The sequence below is a fragment of the Volvox carteri genome (genome assembly GCF_000143455.1).
Source record: "Volvox carteri f. nagariensis unplaced genomic scaffold VOLCAscaffold_80, whole genome shotgun sequence".
Classification (NCBI taxonomy): domain Eukaryota; kingdom Viridiplantae; phylum Chlorophyta; class Chlorophyceae; order Chlamydomonadales; family Volvocaceae; genus Volvox; species Volvox carteri.
The window spans coordinates 550,877-564,041 of NW_003307623.1; the positions used below are offsets into that span (position 1 = coordinate 550,877).

At 52.1% G+C, this 13,165-nt stretch overlaps 2 protein-coding genes across 2 annotated transcripts in view; one reads left to right on the forward strand and one right to left on the reverse strand.

The window, feature by feature from the left end:
• Positions 1 to 1,642: 1,642 nt before the first annotated feature.
• On the reverse strand, positions 1,643 to 6,114 carry VOLCADRAFT_119799 (uncharacterized protein; the record flags this gene model as incomplete). The annotated part of the gene is made up of 9 exons (XM_002957824.1): positions 1,643 to 1,750; positions 2,060 to 2,155; positions 2,564 to 2,635; positions 3,112 to 3,201; positions 3,428 to 3,561; positions 4,050 to 4,099; positions 5,216 to 5,387; positions 5,705 to 5,849; positions 6,073 to 6,114. Coding segments are annotated over 9 exons (909 nt in total), but the record flags the coding sequence as incomplete, so codon positions are not given.
• Positions 6,115 to 9,498: 3,384 nt separating this feature from the next.
• Positions 9,499 to 13,165, forward strand: part of VOLCADRAFT_121659 (uncharacterized protein) — a gene marked incomplete at its 3' end in the record, with an annotated part of 8,971 nt that continues 5,304 nt past the window's right edge. Inside the window, exons 1-6 of the mRNA XM_002957799.1 lie at positions 9,499 to 9,610; positions 9,691 to 9,762; positions 9,837 to 9,987; positions 10,366 to 10,426; positions 12,249 to 12,308; positions 12,519 to 12,920. Coding sequence (XP_002957845.1) covers positions 9,565 to 9,610; positions 9,691 to 9,762; positions 9,837 to 9,987; positions 10,366 to 10,426; positions 12,249 to 12,308; positions 12,519 to 12,920 — 792 coding nt within the window. The remainder of the gene's footprint in view (positions 9,611 to 9,690; positions 9,763 to 9,836; positions 9,988 to 10,365; positions 10,427 to 12,248; positions 12,309 to 12,518; positions 12,921 to 13,165) is intronic.

A 13,165-nucleotide genomic window follows, 5' to 3' on the forward strand; every position in this document is an offset into this window, starting at 1 on the left:
CGCCTGCTGCTGCCGAGGCAAAGAAGTGAGAATGCAGCTTCTACAGGGGAAGTGCGTTTATGATGAGGTGCCGTACGATGATGAAACGGGGGGATGCTTCCCTTCCTTTTTAGATTACAAACCCCCGCCTCCCTCCTGCTGTGTGACTGCACTAGACAAACAGAATTCAAACAAATGCAGTACATTGGCGTACTATGTGCCAGGCCGAGCGCATGCGTACGACGCATATGGTGTCGGATATAAGGGACGTAAGTCAACAATACGTATACAACAGGAGAAATGTGTTGACTAGCGTACGGCCAGTAATCAACCGAACCAACCGTCGTCATTGTACTGCCATACTAATTCCTTGCGAAGCTAGGAAAAAAATAACCCAATTGACTGTGTCTCACTCAGCACTAGGGAGGAAAGGAAACTTAAAGAAGTGGCAACAAATGGCAACCAATTCAGCAACCAAAAACACCAATCAGATATGCCTGTAGTAAAGACCTTGGCTGATCCACAAAGAACCTAACGCGAAATGTCTTTTGACTCCAAAACCGCAAACAGATGCCCGTAGGCGCGACTTGCACCTCCGTACTTTTTACCCTTTACACTCCTCTCCCCCAGATCCAATTTCGTTTCTGTCTTCCCCTCCTATCCCCCAAAGCCCCCTAACCCCCCAACGCTCCCACATTCTGATTTGTTTCCTTCCGACAGCGCCCCTCCCCTCCCCGGATGGGCAATGAGCTCCAGGGTGGGCAGGGGGACGGAGGATCTGCCCCGCCGCTTACTTCCGGTTTCCACAACATACATACATACATACACACACACGTTCCCAGGGTTTTAGGAATGCACTCTTCTCCTACCATTACAACACCCGGCCACTCCGTAACCAACAAAAACACCTCCTCCCGCCTCCGAACCATCCGCTCTTCTTCGCCCTTGGGTCGAATGTTCGTCTCCGCGATATCACCGGCGCATCGTTACCGCAATAGTCCTGGACCGTAGGATCCCATCCCATCCTATCCTATCCCATCCTCCTTTCTTGCACGCGAGTCAGCGGATGCCCCTTTCTTGTGACGTGGTCAAGGCCCAATCGCGTTGGCGCTTTGATTGCGGTGTAGGGTAGCCAGACCAGGTGTTGCCTTATCTGGCAACTATGACCGCGGTGCTTGACTGACTAGGCACAGGGCTGCTGCTGCTGCTGCTGCTTTTGGTGGCGCAGTTGCGGGTAGTGCCTCATGCTGAACATGTAGATGTCGCGAATCTGCGTTTGCGTGTCAAGGTACGAACATGGAGATAATGTATATTTTATAATAAGCATCTCGGAAATGAAGGGCTGGAAGGCGCTTTATCCTGATGGCGATTCTCAAGCTGCTATGCGCGGGAAAGGCTAGAAGGCGTAGCGGGTAGGCCACATGTAGCTTTTAAACAGGACATTAAACAGGACATCGATTTGCGGGAAGCAGCACCATATTTGTGTAATAAACCAGCTCTCCAAGCTCTGAAGAAAATGCCTACTCAGCCAAACCTCACCCGGCGCTTTTTTTTTCCCTTTTACGTTTTTCCCCCTTTTCCCTCCGCCCAACCAAAAAAAGCCTTTTTTTCCCCTGAAATGGGCCTTTGCTCGCACTGAGAGCCCCAAGCCGCGCCTGAAGGATTATACCTGCAGGTGCTGGTTGAAGCAGATGAGGCCAATACCCTCCAACGGGGTTTGCGTCTGATCGCCTCGGTTGACCGCATCAGCGCGCCAATGCTCGAAGCCCAGCTACAGATGTAGATCAGGAGGAGACACGGCAGCAGTGACAATTTTTTTTAATTGACATGGAAAGGAGACCCATGGGTCGGTGGGTTGTAGAAATGTGGGTCAATGGGTCCGTGCGACAGGTGGTGGGTGGGGTTATTGAGACCGGGGGCAACCGCGGTGGTGAAATAAGGTTGGGGTTACGTGCAGAATGGGATTGCACACGTGTGTATATGCCGTACAGTATGCCAGGTACCAGCGGCATGAAGCCCCCTCGACCTGCAGTAGCAGCAGCAGCCAGATACAATTGGCGCACGCAGCTATTTATCATACTTTGTGGTCGTACGACACAGCGTGCGAAACCAGCTCGTTGCGAATGTCGTACGTCTTGTGTGCGGCGGCGATGATGGCGCGTCCCTGGTCCAGGCCCTGCAAGCGCCCACGTGCCCCCGTCAGTACAGCAGTACAGCGTACGACAGCTTTTCACCTATCGTCCGACTTCAGCTTTACGGGAGCGAGAAATACGCCCCCTTCAAAAACCACAAGCCATGCACGCTTCGTCTAGATACTTTTTATCAAGCGATGCTTCTCTTCACGCGTAGGACGGTATGTCGTACCATGCAATTCTAGTTCATGCATGCCCCAGGCAGCCCGACATCTACTTATCGCAGAGATCTCCCGTCGTACTGTACTGCATATGCTCAGATATACACACCAATAAGTGTCCGTCTTAAGCATGAGCCACATAAACGCACATATATCCATACATACATACATACATACACGCGCACACACGCACATGTAAGGACGTATGCATGCTCACTCATACATACACACCTGCCACGTAATGCCGTTGGGTTTGTTGTGCAGTCCGTACCCGTCGTGCTCCCGGCAGTTGGACGCAACGACCTGCCGGGGGGAGTGGACAGAAAGGAAAAACCCAAAACACACCTCTCGGCAGGTTTGAGAGTTAACAGAGAGAAGAGTTTAGAGTGCACAGGAGGAGGGAAGAGGAAAGGATAAGAAACGAGGCTATGTAAAATGTTAACCATCCGAGGGGCCCTTTCGGTTTTGGAGGGTTCCAACTACACACACACACACACCGGGTAAAAGGAACCCGCATCATAACTCTAGAAAGTGAACAGCCCAGAGGACAAACCGTCGACAACGATCAACATTCGGTCATCAGACAGGTCGGTTTCTTTTCGGTTGCTCCGTAACAAAAGAGCTGTTTCAGCGTTTTTCGGCGAAAAGCTGTAACTAACTAACCGTCGAGCGTCCAGTCGCCTCACTTGTTAACTTACCATACCACATACAGTAGCATTTCACGTAGACATACATACATGCATACACACACAGACGCCTGCACACATCGCATGCCGTACCTTTGGCAGGTCGTCCAGCGGTGCTCCGCTGCTCCACATGGCGACCCATTTGGAAATCACCTCACCCATGTACTTGTAGTCGTTGGGTCCCTGAGGTGGCCCGTGGGTCGGCGAGTGGGTCAGGCGAGTGGGTCAGGAGAAGGTTATTCCCCCGCTCCGTCTTCCCAGCACAAAACCATCCTTGATCCCCCCCGGGTATCTCCCTTTCCAAAATATAAAAATGGATTTGGGTTTTCCTTTTCCTCCTCTCCCTCCTTGTGTACAACACCGCACAGCCTTCCTCTTTATTGTATTGTCCCCCCCTTCCCCCCCTCACCGCCACCACATGTGGCACCGCCACCAGCTCCCCCTCGTCCACCACCGCCGGCTGCCAGGCCGTCGGATCCTGCAACAGACTGTCTCGCTCCTCCAGCGTCATCTGACGAGCCACCAGGCTGGACAGCAGGCGACCTGTGTTTGTGCATGTATGTGTGTATGTATGTATGTGTGTATGTATGTGTGTATGTATGTATCTATGTATGTGTGTATGTATGTATCTATGTATGTGTGTATGTCTGTATGTATGTATGTATGTATGTATGTATGTATGTATGTATGTATGTATGTATGTATGTATGTATGTATGTATGTATGTATGTATGTATGTATGTATGTATGTATCTATATATGTGTGTATGTATCTATGTATGTGTGTGTGTGGGTGAATGTATGGGTGTATTGCCGAGGTTGGGGGCCCCCTGGAGGAGGGGGGGAAGGATGTCCAAAGCCGTAAAGCACCGAAGCGGCAACTCGCAACAGCATCCACAGCTCCTGAAAGACATCCTATCCTCTCGCATTGTCCATCGTCGAACTTAAACAATTTAACCGCAGCTAATCACCCTCTCTTCCTCCTTTCCCACCCCCCCCACACAGTATTCCCCCCACCCCACCCCACGCACCCGTGCTCTTGTCGAACGTCATTTTGTCAATTAGAAAACCCTTGCTGATACTGAAATACGGGGAAGGTGCGTATGTATATATGTATGTGTGTTTTTGAGCACGGGGAGAGAGGGAGGGGCGCATATTTAGGACGGGAAGGGTTTATGAGGAAGGCTTGAAGGACAGGAGGGATATAGTCCAGAAAACGCGAACGAGCAGCAGGTGGAATGGAAAAATATAAAATGCACAAAAAATGCGACGTGCAAATGCAAATCAACTGCCGTTGTTTAAAACAATGTCCGGAATGGAAACCACATAATGATAATGATAATGCCGATGACGGTAATTATAATCATGGTGATGGTGTCGATGATGGTGATGATGATACTGATGAAGATAATGACAATGATAGCGATGGTGATGATAATATGAATGATGCAAAAACAAATGAACGATTGATTGACGTGTCATTCAAAGCCGCGAACTGCCCTTGGGAGTACAAAGCAATGACGAAACTGACTCAACTCATATCTCGGCATGAGAGTGGAATTCAACCCGAGGTGAGCAATTCCTTAGGGTTAGCTCCCGAAGGAGCTAACCCTTGGGCGGACAAATCGCCGTGAAACCCTAAACCCCTGAATTTATTCCCCCCCCCCCCCACACACACACACAAGCATAAACCCACCAGTCCTCCCCGCCCCTCCTAATAACCTCGACTGTCCTCGTCCATGTCGTACATGCTTTTGTACTGGTGATCAAACGTCACGGTGGGGATCCGAACGCCGGAACACGATGGCTGGTGGCGGCCGTACGTTGGTGTGTGTGTGTGTACGGAAAATAGCCCTGACCTCCCTGCCTTTCAATAATCGTACATCCCACCGTTTTGCGAGGAACCATCCTGTGGTGGCCTCGCCCTGAACCCCCGACATCTCCGTCCATCATTTCACTCCTATTGACAGACAGACAGACAGACAGACAGATAGCTGGATGAGTGAACGAAGACATCCCCACACTGACAAACTGACACGGCATATTCAACATGTAGACAGACAGACAGACAGACAGACAGACAGATATGTCGACATACAGACACAGATGTGTTGACATACCGGGATATCGGCATACATACATATACATATACATACATACATACATACACACGAGGACGCGGCATGCACACACGCACCGGCCCGTGGGCTCCGTTGCATCCAGTACGGCACCACGGTTTCGGAGCACGTAGTAGATGGCCGAAAACACCACCCCGTCTTCCTCATTGACCGCCGACACCACGGGGCGGTACGTCAGGTGCTCGTACGCGGCGTGTTGGCGGGCGAGTGAGTCGGCTAATTGACCCAAATCTGGGGGTTTGGGGGTGCGGGTGGGGGGTTGGCACGCGTATGTGTTTATCCACGCGTGAGTGTGTGAGTATGTGTGAGTGTGTGTGAGTATGTGTGAGTATGTGTGAGTGTGTGTGAGTATGTGTGAGTGTGTGTGAGTGTGTGTGAGTGTGTGTGAGTGTGTGTGAGTGTGTGTGTCCGGGAAGGGAAACCCTTAAATGAGGCGGGTTGGGAATCGGGAGGCGAAGCAAGAGAGAGAGATTGACCGTACAACCGATGTACGGATTGTCCAATCGACAATCGGGCTGTTCGTCTGTCCGCCTGTCTGTCAGACCCACCCTTAGTTCTGTCCTTGGGGTATATAACGTGGTCGGCCAGGAAGGTCACTCCTCGAGTCCCCACCAGGGGCTCCAACTGGGTGGTGAGATCTGTACGACTCATGCGCCCCGCCTCGCCAGTCAGCCGGGCGTACTGCAGGGCGGACTGTGTGTGTTTTGGAGGGGGAATGAGGGGAGGGGGAAAAAGAAGGGGGGAGAGGGGAGGGGAGGGGATGCAGAATCCGTTGGGATTTTCGTTGTCAGTTATATGGGCGCACTCGGGGGGACACATGTTACTGCTGGTCGGTACGGCCAGTACGGTTAGTACGGCAACTTGTAGCGCCTAAAAGGTTGTCTGTTCCCGGCCATCCCCCATTCCCTTTACGCACCTTCAAGAGCTTCTCGCTCAGCTCCGTACGGTACGACATGACCTGCGTGTAGGAAATCATCACCATCAGCAACAGCAATAAGTTGCAGTAGCACCACACCCTAAGTAGCTGTAGCAGCTATGATGTCGCGTAAAGGTGTGCAGGTCAGCTAGCTGGGCGGGGTTGGTTTCGGAGGTGGAGGTGCAGGAGGACAATAGTATTGGGCTGGCGACTAAGGACGCATGTCGTCATCTTTACAATCCACAACACAATATGGCACAAAAGGCTGTCAGATCTCCACATCGTCCGAAACGCCTGTGCTGCGTTTAGATGTCACACCACGCAGAGTCAAACAGTACAGCACACCACAGCACACCAAAGCACACCAAAGCACAGCACACCGCAGTTAGCAGTACCAGACGCGGCCGCATGTGCTCGCAGCCAGCTCGCCCACACAAACAATCCACCTGCAACGGAGTCCGACTGGTGCCTCGACAAAGAGCTTGGCGGTGGCGTGCAGCACCCGGAGCGGGCTTTGGGCGCTTTGATATGCAGGCTTGTGGTGCGTGCGTGCAAGTGCGCATGGCCAACTTTTTCGACGACCACTGTCGTTAAAGTCTGTGCTTAGCCGCGACTTTGCAAGTTTTATACTCGCGTGCCGGGTGTTGTTTAACTATTTGGATTGGTGATTTTGGTGTTTTCAGCTAGGTGGAAGTAGTATTGTTGCCTTTGTGGCTTCTTGTAAAAGTAGGCAAGGTGAAGAAAGAAAAGTTATGTTTGTTCAGGGACGTTCTGAGGCGCGCGACAGCCTGAAAGGACGCTGTGCCTTCTTACAGGATAAGGATGAACGCGATGGGTCGTCACGACTTATCCGGTCTTTTGGCCTCGTCGTCATGGCGTCGGACGCGGCCTAGGTGACGCAAACGCCTTGGGAACAACCGCCATAAGACCATGAAAGGCCGTACAATAGCAACTAGCTGGGTGATGCTCGGGTGCGAGCGCGAATCTGGCAGCAAGTCCGGCTGGGCATCACATTGCACTTGGGGCTGCATTGTTCCGCGTCGTAGGGTCTGACTAGTTGGGCAAGCAGTCCACTTTGGACTGGGGATGCCGACTTCTGAAACTTGTTCATAGAAGGCCTGGGCGGAAACCCCATGAGTATATGCATGAGTAAAAGGGCGCTTTATCTGAGCATTGTTCAAACTGCGGGTCGGCTGCAGGAAATTGAAACAAGATCACTGGTTTAACTGGTTTAAGCTATCAAGGTATCAGTCGATATATGCTTACTCCGCGTTTGTTGATGTTGTTCCTGCGCACGCAATCGCCCATCTTAATGGGGCGAGCGTGACTGCCTGCCGCGAGAGCTGTGCACTCTACAAACGTCAACGCAGGTCAAACGGCAGTGCTACGTTAGGGATAATGGACTCCATATGATCCAAATCCATTAGAGGATGTGCTGAACTGTTGCTGCCTTCGGTTCATAGACGTTTGTGACGTTTTTTGTTGACGTTCCTGTTGCATACAAGCTTCTTGCGTTTGTACGGCGCAAGCGAGCCAAGAGGCTCATGAGCCGCCGAGCTGGAAACAAGAGCTAAAGTGAGGAAAAAGGTAAAGGAAAAAAATAACAAGAATAAGAATAGAATAAAAGCCTCGTGTATTGCAGTGTACGGCCAGCTGGACCGCTGGTTGTACTCTTCATGCGTCTGGAGCCCATTGTAACAACCACACACATGTGCTAGCCGGCGTTGTTCTTTGAACACCCATCACCGCATCCCTTGCGCCCGCTGGTGCAGCGCCTCAAGTTCCAAAGCTCGGCACCCATACATCGCCATGATTGCAATCCCCCCCGGCAGGAAAGACCCGTGATCCCGTAGGAACAACACTCTGAATACAACCCTACCCCACGCACCCAATGTGTTTCCATAACGACCATGACATCATAAGTAGCAGCCAGCATCTGAAACTTGTCACAGTCGAGCTAGTTTCCAGTCAGTCATCAGCCCTCCCATAATCCACTGAAGGAAACTCAACTTCCGAGTCTCGCTCTTGGCTCACAGCCCCCGGCATGAGCATGAGCACCCTGTAATGCCATGCCAGCCAAGCCATCAAATCCAGAGTTGTTCGGCTGCATATCCACCCAAGATCTCTCGTTGAAGGGGTTTTACGGTTTTAGGGTTACTGTTCATCCATGACCCTCATGTTGGCGCCATGTGACCATCTCAGCTGCACGCCCTTTCCTGATGTCACGCAGTAGTTATGCGAACATTGCCATGCGCTGTTGATGTAGCTACTTGCCCATCTTTGTCAGTGCATCCCTCAGGAAGATACAGTGCTGCCTGTGAGCGGCCTTTTCTTCTTTTTCAGGGTGGTGAAGGACTTCTGCACTTTTGGTTCAGCGGGATGCCGACCAGGATGGTGGGCTTGTCAGCACCTGCCTGGTTTGCTATGCATCTGAGGCTGCACCTGCCGCAGCAGTGGGTACATAGCCCCCTGCAGGATTGCTGCAATTTGCCCCAGGCTTCACACTCCACGGGATGATGTTGAGAGTGTAACATGGCCCCTGCTACTAAACCATATTGCGCAGGACGTCGGATAGCCGGTCATCGTCCATCAGCTACTGAGGAACCTGCACCAGGACCTTGTCCTTGTAGATCGCTGCACTGTCATTGCCAGTCTAATATCGTACAGAGAATGCACTGGAGTGCCACTGCCGATGAACTCCTCCATCACTATGAACACAATTTTGTCGCGACGATGGTGGTCATGGTGGTCTCCAGGCCCGAGCGAGACTCTATGGAGTCTATCCCGTCTAAGAGGTGCATTTTGTTGTAGATGTACTTGATCATGTTCCTTGATCTATGCCTTCCTCTATCATGGTATCGTCGGCCAAAGGTGAGCTCGCGATCCGTTGACCGTCGCTGCTCTCACTAGTGTCCTCTTGGAGTGTGGATAGAGTTCTGGCCGGTGTGCTGTCGTTCTGATTTTCTAATTTCTGTGCACGAGCTGCTATTTCCTTTACCAATGCAGGTTCAGAAGCTGGTGGACGACGATGGAAGGGGATGCCATACAGCCTCGACATCATCCCGTGGAATGCGAAGCCAAGGGCGAATGGCGGCAACACGCGTGGGGCACACGCTCTACCGCTGTGGCAACTGCAGCCTTAGGGTTCATAGTCGTGTCGTGCAAGAGGCCAACCAGCTAACCGACACCGAAAGTGTGCAGAGCCTGGCGAATAGCAACTTAAAAATCCTGTTTCCAATCTAGCTTTTCATGATAATTAGTGAGAGAATCCGAACTATAAACAATACTCTATCGTGCAACCGTACGTTAGGCACCGGGAAAGATGCTTTTGTCCGCTCATGACACATGGCGAGATGTATAGATGCAAATCATTTTGCCCTTAGATTTACGAAGAAGTATTCGCTTGTCCCTGTTGGTCCCTGTCATTTTTTATTTTAATTGAACGAGGTTTGGCCAACGTGAACAGCCTAGTAGTCATCCCACGAACTAAGAATGCCTGAGGCGAGCATTCGTCGGACAGACGCGAAAGCATTTTTCGGTGAGAAAGCTTCAGAACGGGGCTGATTGGCTTCCGCCGGCCTGGTTTACAACTTTTAAGGCATTACATCCAACACGCAGCGAATGAACGTACATTCCTTCACTGGATGAGCACATCTGTTACCATTGGAGGCATCGCGGCAGCTTTATCAGGTTGGTTCATGGCAGTCCTCCTCCGCACGGCTCCTAGCCTTTTCCCTCAAATGACATTCTCCGAAAACGCGCAGGCGTGGCTGGGCATGCTCATCGACACTGGGGAGATGAGTTCACGGAACGCGCGATTGTAGTGCGGGTTGTTTCACTTGTTATGCTCTTCATCTCAGTCGCCATCGCCGTATGGGCGGGCCTCAACTTCCAAAAACGTGCTATCTTCCTCGAGTAAGCTCAGTCTGTAGGAGGGCTAAGCGCCAGGGTGGTGCCCCGGACTGTTGGGGTAGTACCGGGGAGTCGTGACTGCCACGCAAGTAGACAGACTTCTAGTTCTCAAGCCTCAACCACCCGCATGACTCCAATCATTGGGCTCCTCTGCTGCGTCTCCTCGCACTTTTGTTTGGCACGCCTCCGGGCACTTCATGCAGCTATCCTGAAGGACCCTAACCCAAGTGGTTCTTCAGAGCATGATAAACTAAGCTCTCCCTGTGTGAGTTTTATGTGTAAGATGTTAGGTGCTGAGGACTACCCACTACCCTCTATACCCGCTTCGTCACTCTGCTGCTGCTGCTGCTCCTGTTGCTGCTCCTGTTAATGACGCTGCAGAGCCAAGGCTGACGGGCCGTACGACAGCAGGTTCCTGCCTGTGCTCCTTACAGTGTGCATGGTGCTGTCCATGTCGGTTGTGTTTGGAGGCGCCGTCTTCCGGCTAACGATCACGTAACGAATCCTGTTCGGAGCCTTTTATTTTTCTCGGAACCATTTTCGGCGACCATGTGACCCGGTGTGGTCACGTGGCCACGACAACGAACACTGACATGCCGAAGGCGCCCTGATGCGAACTGAAACGCCCTCCCTGGATTTGAAGAGTGATATGCTTGAACCCGACGGCTTGCCTTGTCGGCTGCTCTGCCAGTCTGCCGTCGCCTGATGCGGGTTGCGCTCATGCTTGGTGCTTTGTGTAGGTGGGAAAGCAACAACCTGCGGATCGGTTCCCTCCACAGTTTCTTTGCTTGCTTTTTGAACTGCTTAAGGGCAGTAGATCTGCCGGATGTCTCAAGGCCTGAAATTTGCTGCGAAGTTGTGTGATACGGCAGCTCCTTTGGACAAGAGCGCGTACAGGCTCATGGATGGGCCTGATGCGGCGCAAGTTGGGCGCTAAGTGGGTTGCCGGGAAGGTCCCTCAGAAATCTGCGCTGCTGCTGGTTTTGCATTTCGACCTGAACCTCTGCCGGGCGTGAACACATTCTTTGTGTGGAAGGGTGTGCGTGCGTGCGCCCCGGATGGTTTTTTGATGTGCTGCTGGGCGACCAGCAGCTCTATTTGTCACATGGTTGCGGTGATCAAGCGGTGTAGCGGTATGGCAAAACTTGTTGACGGCTGCCATGCAGCTGCGTAGTTAGTCCTGCATCCGTCTGCAAGGGTGTAGGTGCAGTGTCTCAAGTCACTGGTTGCGCAGGTGGTGTGGCGCGTCCGCAGTGGAAAACAGATAAGATTCCCTATTTTATGTCCATGCTTGTGCTTCATTCCAGTTTCATGGCTCGTGCAAGGATTTGACTTGGCAGCAGGACGAAGTGGCACAGTATCTCCGCTGGGACCCCCTCCCAGGAATTTATGACGGCCAGGGACGAGGATGGCAAGGATGCGGGAACGAATGTCAGACGATTTATGGGACAGCCTTGGAAAGCTCTATGTAACCGCAAGTTTCAAAGCTTTGCCGATGTGGACGTTGCGTAGAGGGCATGCGGCTAGATCGAGACCAGGTAATACACCATAGATAAGTGACGCGTACAGCTTCCTGTGAAAAGCTTACTGACGACAATCCAACCACGTTGTGATGGGACCTCGCCTTCGTCGATTGTACGTCCTCACATACCCTAAAAATATGTAGGCCTGTAATCCTGGAGGAATCGCTGCGAGAAGTGGCGATACTCATCGGATGATTTACACAACGGTGTGGTTACACAACATGACGTTAGGATGGCATCGATAGTACAGGACCTACTCGAAAAGGTAGTTTAGAATTTCAAGGGACGAAACTTAACATGTGCACCCACAGCATGCCGGGGTCTTAGGGTGTCCCCTCACCGAGAATGTCCTGGTTCGCATATTTGTTTCGTTGACGTGACGGCTGCAAGGCATCTTTCCCTGTCGTACCTGGGTATCATTCAGTCCGTAACTCCGTCAGGCGGCATAATGCCGTGCCATCACTACGCCGAATTAGATAATAATGCATATTGGAAGCGCGTAGCCTTAGTTTTTGCAGCTGACATTTTTAGTACCTGAACGAAAAAGTGTTTCTTCTGAACTAGGGCCGAAGAGGAAGAATGAAGTATGGAAAGTATATTGAAAGCAAGGTTAAGGCGGAATGGACGGACTATTACATCGATTACAAGGGCTTGAAGGACCTGATTAAGAAATGCCAGAAGGAGGCTGAGACGGCCGGCGAAGCCAGCTTCTCACCCCGCACGACTTCACTGACTGTGCAGCGCTACAGTAACACGAAGGACTCCAGCCAGGAGCTTTTCTTCAGGCGCTTGGAGCGCGATGTAAGCTCGTTTCCGTTTCCGGTACAGCGGCGGGCCGCAAGCCTTCTCATGTAGAAGGGACACAGATAGGATAGGCAGATGACGAAGCCAGAATGGTCGATCGACGATTGTGTAGCTGGTGGCATGGCCGTCACGTGGAGGACACCCCCAACTCCATTGAACATTCCCCCCTCCCTCTCGTCCCCGCCATCCCCGGCCCCAATCCTGCAGGTGGAGAAAGTGAACAGATTTACAAACAAGCTGGTGGAGGAGATGCGTGCTAGCCTCCGGAATCTAAACTCCAAGGCGGAGAAGGAAACGGCGCCGGATAAGAAGGACGAGTTGATGCAGGCAAGTCAGTCGAGCGCGGGGCCCTCTATCCCCCAACCGGGTTCCGTAACCCGCTACCTCCGGGTATCCCAGTACGGTAACACCAAGTACGATAAAACACACCAAACCCCCACACGCGTGGCCACACATCCCCACGCCTATACACGCAACGCTGTTCGGACCCGTCGAACCAGCTGTTGCAATACTTTGCCTTGCCGGCCGGTTTTCAGTCAGCATCCTGAGTACCTCTTCATGAGTATCAGGTATCTACGGCTGTTTTCAGGGGTTGGTGTGTGGCGCCAGGTGTGTGTGTGTGGCTGTGTGGTGGGGTTTGAGTCTGTACTTTTTGTCGGAGTTTGTACTGAATGGTGTGTGTGACATCGCGTTTGAGTTCCCTGCCCGCTTACTCAGCTTCACTGGCTCGTGGTTCGTCTCTTTCCCCCCCCACCCCCCCACCCCCGTGGGGCCGCCCCGGTCCATGCAACAAAACTAAGACACTCACTGCATTGATTGCACTCATTGATTGCACTTCTTACACTTCAGTGACA